Source organism: Bacillus rossius, chromosome 5 (genome assembly GCF_032445375.1).
Source record: "Bacillus rossius redtenbacheri isolate Brsri chromosome 5, Brsri_v3, whole genome shotgun sequence".
NCBI lineage: Eukaryota > Metazoa > Arthropoda > Insecta > Phasmatodea > Bacillidae > Bacillus > Bacillus rossius.
The window spans coordinates 83,726,132-83,744,117 of record NC_086333.1 but is presented as its reverse complement, the minus strand read 5'-3'; the positions used below and the strand labels follow the sequence as shown (position 1 = coordinate 83,744,117).

At 37.2% G+C, this 17,986-nt stretch overlaps 1 protein-coding gene across 4 annotated transcripts; it reads right to left on the bottom strand.

The window, feature by feature from the left end:
• Positions 1–1,371: 1,371 nt before the first annotated feature.
• LOC134532156 (methylenetetrahydrofolate reductase (NADPH)) lies at positions 1,372–17,066 on the bottom strand. 4 transcript variants are annotated; one of them, XM_063368523.1, is made up of 6 exons: positions 12,906–17,066; positions 5,793–6,034; positions 4,731–4,897; positions 3,228–3,356; positions 2,276–2,469; positions 1,372–1,525 (listed from the first exon to the last, which is right to left on the bottom strand). In XM_063368523.1, exons 1-6 carry the CDS (start codon positions 12,926–12,928, stop codon positions 1,426–1,428), a joined length of 855 nt encoding a protein of 284 aa, XP_063224593.1. In that variant the 5' UTR covers positions 12,929–17,066; the 3' UTR covers positions 1,372–1,425. The 4 variants fall into 4 exon arrangements, with proteins under 4 accessions (XP_063224593.1, XP_063224592.1, XP_063224590.1 ...); XM_063368522.1 differs by having other exon boundaries at positions 12,704–13,362; XM_063368520.1 differs by lacking the exon at positions 12,906–17,066 and adding an exon at positions 6,517–6,900.
• Between the last annotated feature and the right edge of the window lie 920 nt (positions 17,067–17,986).

The window sequence follows — 17,986 nt, the reverse complement described above, 5'->3', positions numbered from 1 at the left end:
AAGAATTAAAAAAATTATCAAAGTGAAAATTTTCCTAATGCTGATAATTTGATTGTCATGATGTGCAGTTCTTAATAGGTGAAGCACTATGGTTCCTTAAATTACTGGGAGTGGTGTGCATTTTTTCACACTAGTCTTGAACAGAACATATGAAAAAAGTAGGTAATAACATTTAGTAAGAGTTTCTGAATGATTAGTTTATATTAAAAAAATTATGCATTATGGTATTATTATTACTATTTATTCATTATTCAGTACTTAAATATAGTAATATTTATTTCTTAATTTATACCATCATGAAATAACTAGCATTTTCTTTGTGCCTGCAATGTCGCTTGTTACTAAATATTGAGGGAATCAGAGTATAAGTTTCCATTGGCTTTTCAAATTTATTAACAAATCCAGTGGACTGTTCATGTTTTTTCCACATGATTTTATCAGCGAATATCTTACATCAAATAATTTCTCAATTTATGTACAGTAAGTACTATCGTGAGCAAGTTGTATGTATGATATGGAGTAAAATAAATTTTTGAAGGGGAAAAATCTTCTACTGCAAGTATTTGATAGTCTGGTCAAAGTGAGTAAAAGACTGAAGTGGGTTCTGCGTAGAGCTATCCTGGAGTGAGGGATTGCACTTGCTTTTCTCTCACTTTGGTAGGGGCGTGCAGTTATCACATATTTCATCATTAAATTTTTAGGTGATTTTCAATATTTTTTTTCTGTTAGTAAATTATTAATAATTCACCTTCCAAGACTCAAAGTACAGTGAAAAAACTGATGATTAGGAACGATCTTATATCAATTTCAATTATGTATCTGGGTACTACCTAAATTACAAGAAAACTATGAAAAATGTCTGCATGCATGATTTTTCTAACTATTGTGTGTTTTTATCTGTTTGTAACATTTGCTGTCTCACGATAATATGCTTCTATGCTAAACTACGTCAATGGAAGCAGCCAGCCAGTAAAAGCTACACAATATTTTTGAGTTCTTTACGCAACATTATGTTTATGACTTGTAACCATTTGACTAGAAGTGCTTCTGTATCTGTAGTTCTATGGATACTTAATTCTCATTTTTTTGTTTGTCTGTACAGTTAATATATTTGTTATTTATAAATAATGGCGGTTTGAAATACATATTGTTCCTGACATATATTTAAAAAAAAAAAAAAAAAAAAAGGAACCTGCACCTTTATTGTGACATTCTACCTGGTGGTGTTCCTTTAGCCTGTGATCATGACTGTTTTTGCCTGGTTCAGAGTGGAAAGTATTCCTCGCAATGTAAGTGTTACCTGCTAGAAAGTTTTCATTGCTACAGTTTATTGGATCTTTATATGTACTTACAAGAAATAAGTATGAACAATGACTGGACATAGATTTATTTTCTGGAATAAGCGACACGGCGTGGCCTTGTGCGTCAGTGGCCGAATGTGCTGGATGAGGCCTGGCCTGGTCCGTGCTCGGATGCAGCACGCTCGGCGCACACACGCTGCCATATCGTCGCTGCAAGCTGCGGCCTGCACAGTCATCACAGTCGGCACGGCGGGGAAAAACAGTACCATTCAGAAGAACCCATGCTTCAATATCTTTAGTTGTGTGTGCTCATTTCTAATGATTTTAAGATTAAAAATAAATATTTATAGAAACATGCTGGACCATGCTTAGTAAAAAAAAATGGCAGAAACTGAAGAAATGTTTCTTGCAAGTATGCACGTTCATTTATAAAAAATATTTAATAATTTTTCCTTGTGAGTGCCCAGGTTTTTATTATTGCAGCTGATTGTTTCATGTCAACAGAAAACTTAAAATTAACCTGAACATTGGTGGACAGCACTGAATCAAGTCTAGACGGTCATATTCATGTTTGCTGCTTGTTACTTTAAATACAAAAAAGCTCGGAGAAAGTTTCATTCATATCCAACAGCAGTAATGCAAAAGGAAAAATTACCTTGTTTTCTCCAAGTTCTCCTAGACAAACAAGATGTGTGAATCACACAAAATAGGTCTTTCAAGGTCATTAAAAACACTTAGTATGCGGAAAACTTAATTTGGAACTTATTTTTTTGACAATGAAGGCAAGTATCCATTGCTGGTATTTTCTTTCTAGCATGTTGCCTTGTTGCAGTGCATAATACTGTTTTTGTTCAGAGGATAAGAGTGGATGACTGTAGTGATGTTCACCTGTTCATGGTGAAGAAATGCATAAATAACTAGTGTGATGCACAGGGATAACTGTGATGTTCATGGATGACTGTTGTGATGCTCACCTGTTCATGGTGAAGAAGTGCACGCCCGGGGCACAGCCCAGGGAGAACATGTCTCGCACCAGCCGTGCAGCCAGGCTCACGCCGTACTCCTGCACCGCCGAGTCGTCCCCGGCGATGGGTCGCAGGGCGTCGGCGACCTCGGTCGGGACGCTGAACCGGCAGAGCTGCGACGCTCGCTCCAGGAGCCTGCAGCTCTGGGACCGTCACAGCCCGGTTCCCGACTTCACATCAACGCTTGTCAACATCCACGAATAACCACATTCTTCTCTCATTGGTTTTTGTTTTAGTATAATCAACACAATTTTTAGTTAATAGTCTGAATGAGAAGCATTTTTATAAGCGATTTGGTGGCATTTCTTTAAGCTAAGGAATAAATAAAGTATTAAAAGAAAAAAAAAAAGGTAGTTTTACCTTGCTGCTCTCCTTTTGGAAGGTGAATTTTGGAGAACACTTCCGTTTCTCTTTCCTAGGTGGTTTATTTAAAAATATGTAAGCTACGTAACAATTCAAGCTTCTGACACCACCAGTGTTTCCACTCGAAGGAAAGGGATTCAATTGGGATGTGAGCAATTGACGTTTCAGTTGTGAAGTTTATTCTATTAACTCTGTTCTGCTCTGTACATGGATTGGTCGTTGGGAGCTCCTGCTATGGCAAGGATTCGAATCTTGGACATCAATCGCAAGTACGTACCCACCACCCAGCATATGTCTAGACAAAACTACGTGTCGGCACGATGCTCAAACGCAACGCAAGACGATGCATCGCAAGGCAGTGATTCTCTAGGATGGTTGATGGCAAGAAGGGGAGGGGAGACAGGGAGTGTTACATTTACAATTTCATCACTCTGAAGCCTTCACAGGCGAAATACTAACTAAATTATTGTAGTGGGGAATATTTATAAAATACAGATTCTGCATCAAATCCACTTCGAGGATTTTATGGTTTGCTCACCAATATAAGCATGATTCCGGGCAAAATGGGCACGAATATGCCAACGTGCCTGCAGTCCCGCACAAACGCTGCAAACTTGTGTGCTTCGAAAACAACCTGCGAGATGATTCCATCCGCGCCTGCATCCACCTGAAACAGGAGACGCCAACAGTCACTCTGTACCCAACTGCCCCATGACTACGGCTGATGGTATTCACACAGTAGCTGTCACTGGGTCCCCTTCACCTTGTTTGAGGGTGGATAATGCACTCATGCTCAAACCGACAAACACTTCATAAAATGTTCGAGTCAGTCTTATGGTTTAAAACATTTAGTTCTGAATGGTTTTTTGAAATAGCATTTTAATGACAATATACTGGTAGTTAGTCTGAAATTTCTGCCCTCAATATTTTTTCTCCTGTATGATACCTGGTAACAGGTGATAATTGATTCCACCGAACCACAAGAAACAGCAGAACTGTGTTTTAGCATTACTACTTGCTGTGTGGATGCATAGATGCATACGTACATAGCTGCTGGACCTCTACATGTGAAGTTGTGCCAGTCAGTGTACTGCTAACAGTCGCAGCTGATGTCGTACTTCAACTACACAATTACCTTCAATGGAATAATGAAGTGAAGATTCAAGCAATCACTTAGTAAATAGTGCATTCATATATATGTGCTGAGAGTTTACTGGGTGACAATAAACAGTAATGCTGACAAAAAGAAAACCACACACACTTTTAACAATTATGTGTGGCAAGAGGCAGTCCCCTCAATCGTAGGAGTGGACTTCCAGTTACGAGATCACTGCAGACACTGTAGACCCTTCGTACTCGCTGTGTAGAGAAGGGTTTCCAAACTGCCGGGCCCCGGAAACTTGCACACAAACCTCGAACCATGATTAGGGCATTAAAATCACAATCACGAATTTATTCAGTGCTTTTTAATCTACTGTTCTGAGCTTATTTAATTAGCAATTGTAAAGTGAAAAGACCGTCGTTCTGTGGTGTGTCGCACTTTCTGTAATTGAACACCAATCAAGCCGCTCACATTCAAATTTTTATTGGTTGTGCTCATATGTAGACCTTGCCTGACAGGTGGCACTACTGCGCTGCTGTAATACCGTTGTTTTTTTATTTTTGTTCAGTACGTTGTTTTCCTAGCAGATACTTTTCGTGTTTTAGCGGTACGATCCCGTAATGAATTGTTTAAAAACCAACGCTAATCTGTACAGTTTCTTTCTAAGGGGCAGGGGTTATCACAACTGGTTTCTAATACCATCGTACTGTTTGGAGTTCCCGCTGAAGCTATGTTGATGTTCGTTAGTCTGGTTCAGTCGTGACCTCGAACATGAGAACATGAGACTCTTCACTGGACTTGGTAATAAGAATTTTTTGCACTGTTTTGCCATGCATGTTTTAGGTGCCTTCACATGAATGGGTGCTAGTAAAAGTGACAGGCAATGAGGAGGACCGCTGAAGCACCGATGCAGGTGGCTTGCCGGCCGTGCTCACCCACCTTGTCCCGCAAGTGCCGCAGGTCGTCCTGGTAGGAGGCGGCCTCGGGGTGGCCCCCTGGGTGTCCCGCGACGAACACGGAGAAGCGCTGGCCGAACTCCCGCCTCACGAACCGCACCAGGTCCACCGCGTGCGGGAAGCTGCCCCGCTGCGGTCGCCCCCCTGTGTCTGACAGCGACCCACACATGAGTTCATCATAACTGTCTGTGTTACAAATAATGTTTTCCACTATAATAACACACGATTAGGGTGCAAAACAATATTGGTGCCGGCCATTAAATTACTGATATTAAACATCCCTGTGTTTTATAAAACAGTCTCGGCTACGTTGTATTCTTGAGGATCTCGCGAGAACCACAGGATCATGTTGCAGCTTGGATCAAGTAACCAGCAGGGCAGCAACAACAGGTTAAGGGATATCGCTCAACTGATAACAGTCTCCGCTACGCAAAGTACATTGGCAGTGGTCAAGTCGCTACACAGGCTGTCTATTGTAACCCATAAACATTAATTTTTCAGAAACCGTTAGGAATTTTTAAAAAAATTATTTTCAGGTTAAGTAGGGAGGGAACTGTCTGAAGTTTTCAAAAACTAGAACACTAGAATAAAAAAAAATAATAAAGCCTTGGAAAACAAAACCAAAACTCAAACCAAAAAGCTTGTATGGAATAATAATGATGATCGGTTACATCAATGATGACATTCTGATTAATAGAAAGAGAGTAGAGTACATAGTGGTTAAAAGAACGCGTGTTTACCCAGAAGTGCAATCAACTACTACTTGTACCACTAATTTAAAACATTTATGCCGAGGTAACAAACCATGCAACAGAAGATCTATTGGAGGAAACCAATGTCATCTGTAACATGCACAACTTGCAAGATAAAAAGATATTTTTAAAAAAAATTCTTGAACTGATTTAATATGGCAAATAGACCTACGCAAATCTACGCTGTATGACGACCAAAGAAGTTACGAGTGGTTGAACCTGTAATCGTAACCGGCTACTAACTGAAAAGAGCAAAACCAGACAATCAAGGTTGAGACACGAGGGGCAGGTACCTCCCTGGAGCAGCAGCACGCTGGTGATGTTGTGCGTCAAGGCGTGTCGCAGCACTCTCCGTGCGTCCTCCTCAGCCAGGCCGGCCCCCGCTAGGTGCAGCAGCACGGGGCCTCGCTGCGCCAGCGCCGCGCCTAACCTCAGAGCCGGCACGCCCGGGAGGTGTGCTGGCAGAGGGGCGTCCGCACGCCACGTCACGGCACAGAACAAGGGCGGCTCGCAGGCGTCCGACCATGTGCCACCTCTGTGAATGGACATGCAAGCTTATTGTGTGTCATACCAATGCCGATTTGTATTAAAACTTGTCACATAGAATTTGTAAATATGTATTATGATATATTTTATATTTAGTACTTCTACTCAATGCAATAACTCAAGAATAACATGAATAAGAGGGATGAAATCATTTCCCATTCCCTTCAAAGTAAATCTGAAGTATAGACACACTTTTTTGATTTTGTAATCCTGCTTCAAAGTGTTTACAAAGTAAAGTGTAGTTAAAAAAAAAAAAATCACACTTTTCATTTTCTTACAAAAATAAAATTCTCAATACAACCTGCATTCCCCAACAATTTTTTTGGAAAGAGCATGCATGCCGGTTGATCTTGAAAAAACAAGGGCTAGCAAGAAATAATATAGTTTTGTAAACAGAGGATGATTAATAAAGTTCAAAACCCATTTTAATCAATTTAATTAATTAGCTTAAAAATAAATGCCGTTACCCACCTTTTTTGAAAGGTTTCATTAAACTGCACGTGTTTTGGGGGGAAAAATTCCACAGAATAAAATCTATTCTCACGAGAAATCATCTCCTGTATTGTATGTGCTAAGCTACGGTCATTGCTCAATGCGCTGTCGTAGTTGGGTATCGCTAGCGGGGCGCTCGAGTTCGGCATCAGCTGTGCCACATCGCAATCACACCCTTCCACAGCTAACTCCCGCATGATTCTGCTAGGAAACTGCCATTGAGGCAATTGAAGGTCGGTACGGGGAGCGGTTGACGCAATTAACACAAATACGCAAGTTAATTACCCGTTTCGTAACATGACATAAATTAACCTTCAACTTCTACGCGGTTAAATGATTAAACGCGGGAACGTAAAAGAATAAGAAAAAAATTGGTTTCTTTCCTAAAGCAAAACATAACACTATACTTACCTCTTCGAATTTCATATTAAATTACAACAAAATAAATTATTGTTCCAAGCTGCTTGACGTCTTACTTTACATTCTTGAACAATATTAACCCAATCCAGACAACACCAAAGACATATAAACTCGTTCTGCATCTATATTCACAACACGCAAATATCTTGAGAAGACAAATGTGTTTTTTTTCCCCCAAGAAATTACAGATAATTATAACTAAACATATTGATTTGACATTGAACTGCCCTGGGCAGAAAGAAAACCCGGGTCCTAGTACTATCCGCCGATGTTTGAACTGGGAAGGTAGTACAGTTTGCCCCACGGGGGGAGCACAAGGTCGTGCGATATACGAGTGGTATGTCCCCTAGAGGGGACGGAATGAATCAGCTGGAACTGTCTGACCGCCATATTGGTAGATTCCACTTTCCGAAAAAAACGCATATAATTGCGTTGGGCAGGTGGTGGTGTAGAGCTTCAAAATTGGTGTAAATGTGTAATTGGTGGCTTAAAACACTAGATGGGGGATAAACGAAAATGACTTGTGTAGCATTCGGCTGTAGTAACCGAACTGGACGAAAATCTAATTTTCAATTGAAGAAATAAAGTATTAAGTAAAATCACTTTTCACAGGTATTTATAGAATATTTAGTTACTGTTTCTATGTATTGTTTGAAGCCTGTTTTTCTGTTTATGCGCTTGTTAAAGTATCACCAGTGAGTTATTTCTACTTTTAGGTTATATTAGTTAAATTTAAATTGGCATGCACTCGTAATACGACACTGAACACTAAATAAATCTGAATATGTTCGGAATGTGTGAATGGTTATGCCTATTGTACACCATTTTATGGCAACCTAATGACCAAACAAGCAGATAAACATTTTTATGTAGGACCAAGCTACTGTGTTAATTTTTTCAAATTGTAAACCTTGTTTATATTTCTGCCTCATTGGCTTTGGCGATCTTTACAACCACAAATTAACCCATCTGGGATAACTTAGAAAATATCAACAGTTTGCATGGGGACTTGTGCCACTTCTTGTAACCTTGTTTAGTCCTACCTGAGTCCTACACCTATTTTTAAGTGCATGTGTGACGAAATGTATTTTTTAAATTTATGATTAACAGTTATGAATTAAATTATATTTTAGAATTGATTCAGAGATAGTTATAAGTTGGATAATAAGCATGTTTTTCTGTGTGAAGTTCAAGTGTTGATATATGCTCAGGCTAGTAATGAGATTGGTTTGAACTTTTAAACTTTAGTTTTAGAGTATTTGTCAGCTTTTATTGGGGAATTGTAAACATCAGATTGTTTTCACAATCTTGTGTAGGCCTAAACCATGGAATTTTTCCGTAACCCGTATCCAAATTTAACACTTGATCCTGATGGCTTTATCTCCTAATTATCAATCCGTGGTAAATGATGCTTGCTGTTGTAATTAAGTAGGGGCCTACCTTGAAAGATCCTGCACATAACAAAAAAAACTTTTGATATAACAACAAATAATGATCTTAAGTTGGATAAAAATCAAAATTTATTGGGTGTTCAACGTAATGATCATAAATAATTTTTCTTACATCTAGGATATTTCGAGGTATTAAACTAAAACAGCAAGTATCATGTAGGGGAGAGTGGGGCTAGTGTGGACATGGGGCTATTGTGGACAGTGGATATTTCTCTACTTTCTCTTTGGATAATTGGAAGGGAAATTTTTATATAGTTGCTAACCATATTGTTGTTGTAAATCTATGGAGAAAGTTTGTTTGGTTCCAAATGTGTTTTCAGTAACATTTGTTTTGTGTTTTGAGGCTTAAAAAGTAAAATCTGGATAACTAAAGTTACCTCTGTTTATTTATTTATTTATTTATTTATTCAATTTTTGTTCTGTAGATCCCATATGGAGGTAAGGACTCCGGGATATAGAACAAGTCAATTAATACAAATATATACATATATAAAAACAAACTGTACAACCACAAAAATTAGATATTACACAGTACTTTTACATTTCAAAAGTAATAAAAACAAAACATGGGTACATAAAAAAGAACATGGGTACACAAGATATTGTATAAACTTAAGTCTAAACCTCGGAGTGTAGAGTTAGTTTACAAAACTCAATATTTGTCTCGTTTTGTGCTGTATTTAAATAAGATTTACCAGAGTTTAGTTTTCTTATCTGTTATTAGGTCAAAGAATTCTATCAGAGAGTAGGAAGGATGTTCTAACAGAACTTTTTTGATTGTTCTTTTGAATAAAGGTAAATCGGTTATATTTATGACATTTTGTGGCAATAAGTTGTAAATTTTTATGCCTATGTAATTTGTGCCCTTTTCATACTGACTGGTATTATGACATTTTATCCTCAATTTATTGGAGTTTCTTGTGTTGTATAAATGAATATCTAAAATTTTTTGTAAATAGCGTTTCTCCTTATGTATGAATAATAGTATTCTTAGTATATACTCGTTTATGACTGTTAAGATTTTAAGTTTTCTGAATTTTTGTTTACAGTGAGCTGACATTTTGTCATGTGTCATTATACGAATAGCTCTTTTTTGTAATTTTAGAATTGTTTCAATTCCCACAGAGTTTCCCCAGATTTCTATATTATATGTCATTATAGAGTGGAAGTGAGCGTAGTAGACAGTTTTTAATGTTTCAATACTAACTATGTCTGCCAGTCTTCTTAGTACATAGCAGGATACACTTAGCCTACTAGCGACAAAGTTAATATGGTCTTTATACTTTAGCTGTTCATCTAAGTTCACACCAAGGAATTTAACATTTGATGTTCCAGTTATGATATTACTGTTAAACTTTAATTCAAACTTTTCTTCTACTGGATTATGTCTGTTCCTAAAATTTATACAATTTGTTTTAGAGGTATTTAGTACAAGTTTATTTGCTTCCAACCAGTGATTTAGATGGCCAAGGATTAAATTTGCTTTAGACATGATGTTGTCTACATTTTTACCTTTCACTAGTATTGAGGTGTCATCAGCAAATAGCACTGTGCTGGCTTGTGGGATATTTAAAGGGAGGTCATTAATATACACTAAGAACAATAGAGGTCCTAGGTTACTACCTTGAGGGACTCCATGTTTAATGACTTTCCAGTCTGAGAACACTATTTTATTGTTTGATTTTATTTCCACTCTCTGTTTGCGGTTGTGCAAATATGAATACATTAGCTCAAGTGCTTTGCCTCGGAAACCGTAATGATTAAGTTTTTCAAGCAATATTTCATGATTAACAAGATCAAAAGCTTTAGACAAATCACAAAAAATGCCTAGTGCTGTGTTGCCACTATCCAAGATTTCGAGAGCTTTACTAATAAAATTATGTATAGCATTTATTGTCGATTTGTGTTTTTGGAAGCCGTATTGATTACTGTTCAGAATTTTACAGTCCGTGAAGAAGGATGATAGTCTATTATAGAGCACTTTTTCGAAAATTTTGGCAATAATTGGTAATAAGCTAATGGGCCTATAGTTTGCTGCCTCTAGTGTATTTCCCTTTTTATAGATAGGTAGTATTTTTGCTTTTTTTTAAACAATCTGGTACAATACCTTCCATAAAAACCTCATTAATTAATAGTGATAACGGCTTAGCAATGTGATGTCCAGCAAGTTTTAATATTTTGTTAGATATGCCATAGACATCTGTCGAATTTGAACTTTTTAATTTATTTATTACTTTTAATATTTCCTTTAATGATGTTGGGTATAGGTAAATTGATTTATTGTTAAATGGGCAGTTAATTTTCAGGTTTTCAATAGCATTTGTTATTTGACTGTTTTTTGTAGAGTTTAATGAATCAGCAACATCAGTAAAAAACCTGTTGAATTCTAAAGCAATCTGGTCACTGTCATGATTTATTTTACCATTTATTTCCAGATTATTTACTTCTTTTTCGATTTTAGTGCCCCTGCTTAGTTCAGAATTAATTATTTTCCATGTTGTTTTTATTTTATTATCACTTTGAGTGATCCTGTTTTGTATATTCTTTCTCTTTGCCAGTCTTAAAACTTTTTTGTAAATTTGTTTATAGTTCTTATAATATTGCTGAAATTTGGTGTCGTGACAGTCTGTTTTACTAAGATAATATAAATTTTTTAGTTTTACACTTGATGTAATTATTCCCTTCGTTAACCATGGTTTAGGTTTTTGGTCAGTCCTAACTTGTCTTATTGGAAATGATGCATTAGTAATGTTTATCAATTTATCAATCAGTAATTTAAATTTTTGTTCAATGGTTGTCATTTCATCAATATTTAGCCAAGTTTCTTTACCTAAAATATCTAAGAATGTTTTTTTACTATGTTTATTAATGCATCTGTATTTTAAATAGTTAAATTTTCTATCAGGTAAATGTGCTGATTGCACTCTAATTACCTGAGCCATATGATCTGAAAGTCCATAATCAATGACATTACTTGCATAGTCTTTATAGTCAAGGTTGGTAATAATATAGTCAATTGCAGAACTGGTTTGTTTAGTAATTCTAGTATGTTCATTGATTATGTTAAGTAGGTTATAAGAATTAAGTATATTAATTAATTTTCTTTTGGTATTAGTTTCTTTTAAAAAATCAATGTTTAGGTCACCACAAATAATTATATAGTTTTTTCCAGTGTTCCAAGCTTTTTTTATTATTTTATCAAATTGTTTAAGAAATATATCAATGTCTCCATCAGGTGGCCTGTATATACACAATATAATACATCTGGCATATGCCAGATTGGTTTCGACAGCAGAACATTCAATTAATTTTTCCTTACTTAACAAGACCAGATCCTGCCTACTCTCTGTGAATTCTAACAGATCTCTATGAATGTAGATACAACTACCTCCATGAGTTTGTTTAGATCTACTATAATTTGATAACAAAATATAATTTGATGTAGGGTATAATCTAATTTCATCATTATGCAACCAATGTTCAGTAAGACATATAATATTTGGAATAGTGGTTTCAATTGTTGACAGAGTAGTGTTTACCAATACTTCGAGTTCAATGAGTTTGTTACGTAGTGACTGAATATTCTGATGCAATACAGTAAGTGTAGGCCTTTTTGATGCCTGGAATTTGTTTTGTTTATTGAGAGCATTATCTTTAGTTTGAGTTCTTAACTCACAAGGCTTTACATAAGTACTAATGTTATTTGGAAATACATAATTAGTTATATTTATACTAGCATTACAACTGATTGTGTTTAAGAACCGAACCTCATTGGAAGTATTATTGTTAATTAGGTCGGTTCCCTTTTCTAGTTTCCCTGTGTAATAAAGCCCAAAGGTATAGCCTTGGAGATTTTATCCCCATGTGACAATGTGTTAATTGCACTATAGATTAGACTAGTCAGCTTCTTTTTGCCTTCACGATTTAAGTGCATTCCATGTGTTGTAAACAATTTCCTGTCCAAATTATCAATTTCTACAACTTTAACATTTCTAAACATACTACAAACTTTGTAAATCCTACGATTTGTTTCCTTGACAGCTACATTAACAAAAGACCAAGATGGCAGGTCATGCCTAAGGGGTATTTCTGTAACAATAACATTTGTTTCCTTAAATGATTTTAGTTTTTGCTTAAGTACCTTTATCGCTACATCACCTTCATTTTTTGAAACGTCATTGGACCCACCAATGATGACGACTGAGTCCTTAGGTCCTAGGTTTTTACTTACATTTTCACTATCACCCAAGATAGTTTGCAACCTTGCGCCTGGCTTCACCATCCCTAATACTCACTTCTCTGGCATTGAAATACACAACTCTCCTGCAATCCCTCTTCCATGGCTGTCGGCAAGAATTACTGTGCTACCGGACTTTCTTTGCTTCTTTCTTGTGTTTACATGTTCAACAGCCTCACCTTTCCTTTCATTCAGAACATCAAACTTGTTATATACAGGAATGGAAAAGTCACGAGGTGAAGTTGATTTTCCTGACTTACGTTTTTGTACCACTTGCGTCCATGTGCTTCCAGCATTAAGACTCGTTGTTACAGTGTCTTTTTGTTTGAGTGACAAGGATTTCAGTTCTGATTGCAGCACATTAATGATTTCTCGGAGTGAACTAACTTCATCCAGAAGTTGGTTTATTAGAGCCTCCTGCTTATTCGTAGTATTATTTTCAGAGTCTGTAGTACATAAGTGTTGCGTGGTGTCATATTCCAGCGAAAGGGTTGCCATGTTGTTTTCGTCGTCTTCATGTATTACACACGTGGCACACTCCCACTCGTTTTCCGGGATGTTGTTTTCTTTTACATCACTACATTTATTAAAATGATACCACTTGTCACACTTTTCACATAAAATTCCATTCCTAACTACTTTTGTACATTTCCCACACCTAATATCTCTTAAAACACAGTTTTTCGGCGGTGCTAACGAACAACACTTTTGAGTCGGCGCCATCTTACCTGTGATTACTATGTGATTCAAATATTAAAATAAGGTATGTTTATTAACATTTATTTTTTCGTACTGCCATATTTGTTTGTTTTATTTTTTTTTCACTTAACCTTGCAAGTGTCTAAAGTGAGCATGCGGGGCTAAAGTGGACAGACTTCATGGGGCCACAGTGGACATGCCCACTCTAACCCCAGATTGTACTTTTACTACAGATCCCAATTATTTTCATTTCAGGATGGTTCGAACATATAAAAGGAAGAGTGAAAGATGTAACATCTCGGAGGAAGCTGTGAAAATAGCAATAATTGATGTTATAAAGTATAACAAAAGTGTCAGGGAAGCAGCTACAAATCATGGTCTCTCTAAATCTATGCTGCACAAACGTATTCAACAGTTCAAGAAAAAAAAAGACAGATAATGCATGTGCTAGTGATTCGGGAAATTCCAGTGAAGAGGATATCATCAAACTAAGTCTAAAAGTTTCAGGAAGAAATAAATTTAAGGGACAGCAAATATTTACAGATGAAGAGGAAAGAATGTTGTGTGAATATTTTATCAAAGCTTCAGAAATTCATTACGGACTGACATACATGCAAGCAAGAAAGTTAGCATTTGAATACTGTGTAAAACTTGGAAAACCCATGCCAGAAAGCTGGGTAACAAATGGAACTGCTGGAACAGATTGGATGCTAAGTTTCATGAAAAGAAATCCCAATGTAAGTTAGCGCAGACCAGAAAATACTAGTTTAGCTAGGGCTTTGTCATTCAATATGACAAATGTGAAAACTTTTTATGATAACTATGGTAATGTTTTGGAGCGTTACAACTTTGATCCTGACCGAATTTTAAATTTGGATGAGACTGGAGTTACAACTGTATTGCCTTCTCCCAAAGTAATCGCACCAACAGGCAAGAAACAAGTTGGTCAAATAGTGTCAAGAGAGAGAGGAGAATTAGTAACAATGTGTGGCATTATCAAAGCAACTGGTAATACCATCCCTCCAGTGTTCGTATTTCCTCGTGTGAAATATCAAGAAAACTTTTTGATTGGTGCTCCAGCAGGCAGCTTAGGTTTAGCTACAAAATCTGGATGGATGACGGCTGAATTATTTCCTTCTGTTTTACAGCACATCCAAAAGCACACACAGTGTTCAAAGGAGAATCCAGTTCTCATACTTCTTGACAACCATTCAAGTCACATTACAATAGAAGCTGTGGACTATGCAAGAGACAATGGCATTGTTATACTTTCTTTTCCACCACATTGTTCTCACCGCCTACAACCGTTGGATGTCTCTGTATTTGGTCCATTCAAGGCTGCACTTAAAGTTGCTTTCAGTGACTGGTTGAGAACAAACCCTGGAAAACAGATATCGATTTACAATATTCCTACACTGGCTGCTTCCACATTTGTTAACTCCTTCATACCATAGAACATAATTTCTGGTTTTGCAAAACCAGGTATTTATCCGTTTAACAGGTTAGTTTTTACGGATGATGATTTTCTTTGTAATTATGTTTGCGACAGGTCTAATCCAGCAACAAAACCTAGTGGACCACTTAAAAATCCAGAGTCTCCAACACCATCCACTAGCCAACAAATAAATCAGAGTACTCCAGCTTCTTCCACACTTCATGACACTGTGAGAACAATGGAAGAACCAGTAACTCCTGAGGATGTTAGACCATTGCCTAAAGTCACCACATCAGGAAATGGTACAAAAAGGAAACGAGAACAAATGAAATCCTGCATCTACACGGACACTCCAGAAAAGAGGAAGCTAGAAGAAAAAGCTGTGTTCAAGAAGGCAACAAGGAAAACCAAAACAGTTGAGGATATGGGGAACCAAAGTTCAAAACATTTAAAACGACAGCTGTTTAAGAAAGTTGTACGTGAAGATTCTTCGAGCTATGAGACCGACGAAGCTTTTGAACTTTCTTCAGGTGATGAATTCAGCGAATCGTCAGAACTCCCTCAACCAGCAAAATTGTGTGATAGTGATATTATTACTGTTAATGATTTTGTTTTGGTCCAGTTTGAAGCAAAAAACAAGATACTTTGTTATGCAGCTCTAGTGACTGAAATGTTTGATACTAATGAGTATTGTGTAAAGTATTTAAGAAAGAAACAAGAAAGATTTACATTTCCTGCAGTTGAGGATATTGCTGCCATAGAAAGAAAAGATATAGTTTGTAAATTGCCGACTCCAAAGGTTACAGCGGGAACAAAACGTACAGCTGGATATATGTGGTTTGAGGTTGATCTATCTACCTATAATGTGCTATGAAATGCTGATTTCTTTTTACGATTTTGATCAGTATTACTATTATAAATGTCAAAATTACTTAAAACATTTAAGTAGCTACTGCAATTTATAATTTTAAATAAAATTTATGCTGTGTCCACACTGACCCCTAAGAGTGTCCACACTAACCCCAACCAGGGGTTAAAGTGGACAAAATTTCTCTTAATATTTTAGTTGGTATGTATTTTTTTAATATAGGGATAGGTGTTATGCATTAATTTTATATTAAAGTAGACAGGTTACAGATCACACAGGAATATTTTCAGAATTTACTATCAAATATGTCACCTGATCCATATTAAATAAAAGAAAAGTGTCCACACTAGCCCCACTCTCCCCTACCAGAGGATCACAATAAAAAGGATCATGCCATTAGGATGTAGGGATGAAAATTGGATACATGATACGGAACTTTTACCCCGTGGAAGTTAATCTCTATTTTTGAAACTTTAATGAATGATGCAACAGTGTGTGTTTGAATTAATCAAATAGTGATAAAGTGTCTACAGACATCATTACTTATACATATTCACGACATTCTCTCACGTGCAAGACATGGGTAGGTTTTAGTTTGAGCTTACAGTGCAGTGCCTAGACCATACCTGATGATCACTAATTTATTACAAATTATTTTTTTCTCGTAAAAATGCAATATATAATCTTTACCACTATTTTGGTGAAGTAAGAATTACAAAACAGTATTTATAAAAAACACTGAAATCTTCAGTTATAAAAAAGAATTTGGACTATAAATAAAATAAAATCTCGTTTTCACCAATAAACTCTGTGTCAATAGCAGAAGCAGCTTAGTGTTGTGGATAGTTGAATTATATTTTATTGCTAAAGAATCCGCGAATTTTTCCAGGTCTCTATGTTGTGAGGCCAGAGAAAAAGCAGTACTATCAAATCCAGCATTTGGGTTGTAGCACCTGTGTCCCTTAATACATGACAGATGAAATGAGAATTTTGCGTTATTATTTGGAGAGAGAGAGCCAAGATTGAAAACCATTATACACTGAAACTGTGTTGTTATAGGCAAGGACTGGAAAAAGTCACGTTTTCAGTGACCTCCAGGATAGATTCCACAGTCAGGCTAAAGTCACCTGTTCATTGGTTGCCTAATAGGGAGTCATTTCATTTTGGTCAGCCTGTGATTCGGTACATCTTCAGTTAAGGATTTCTCATTGGCCAAGAGTATTTCATAATAAATGTTAACCAATAATGGAAGCAGCTTAGATCATGGCAAGCAAACTAGCGGGGTGCCTAATCGAAAAAATAACAGTAACAGCAGGTCATGTGCACAAGATTTGACAGTCATGTTTACGAAACTACTGATTCACAATTATGTGTGGAATGGTCATGTATGTAATGTTTCTTCTGATAATAAATAATAGCATAGCTAATCAGCATATATAATAATTACTTGCTAGAACTTTCGTAAATGTTTCTTTTATTCATAATGTCACCTGTTTAAATATATTTGTAATTAATAGTTTAATATAGCGAGAATTGTACCAGTGGGCTGGTGTATTGCCTGTCAATGTGATTGACCTCTGCGACACCCTACTTCGCAACCTTCTGACATCACACTGCATCGTTGGGACGTAACTTACCTACGTGAATGCCCGGTCTACACCCAGCAAGCGAGAGGCTTGCCGGGCGCGGTCTCTGTTGGGCTCTACACCCTGGCTGGACCGGAACATGACGGAACGTCCGCTAGGTGAACTAGTCCCGGTAGGCCAGTTTCGGCAGTGCCTGAAGACATCTCGAGCGAGTAGAAGTGACACTGACCCGGGACAGGCGCGGTCACGGATTCGAGCGAGTAGACTTCTCCATAACCAAGAGAACAACGTAAGTCATCGTGGTCCACTGCAGGAGTGGACTTGAGGACGGCGGAGCTGCACTATGTCCTCTGGAGGAGAGTGAGTGGACCAGCAGGAGGGGTAGCTGGTCGACGGCTACTCGGCAGGAGTGGACCAAGATGTCACAACTCACGTGGCTAGCAGGCATGTGCGAAGGAACCAGGGACACTACGACCGCGGAGGTCTGGGGTACGGTTTCCAGATATCCGCTGCACAGGCAAGTGTTTATGACAGACTTACGGCAATGCTTCGGGCGGTAGTTATAATCAGACAACCTGCTCATATAATGAGAAGACCCAGTAAGAGAAATACCAAGGAATGCTGCGTACTTGTTATTTAGTGACGTTTAAATTTTTTTGAACTGTTCAGGAGTCTCTGTAAACTACTCAGCCACATATCATTTGGTCAATCTCAAAGCGAGTAGCGGTACTTTATCGTAATTAGCTTGATCTT

Coding starts and splice junctions, on each gene's coding strand:
- LOC134532156 (XM_063368522.1), bottom strand. CDS start 13,143: ATGGCAACCCTTTCGCTGGAATATGACACCACGCAACACTTATGTACT. Junction 6,035..12,703: donor TGTATTTCAATGCCAGAGAA/GTGAGTATTAGG, acceptor GTCCATTCACAG/AGGTGGCACATGGTCGGACG. Junction 4,898..5,792: donor CGTGCTGCTGCTCCAGGGAG/GTACCTGCCCCT, acceptor GGTCGCTGTCAG/ACACAGGGGGGCGACCGCAG.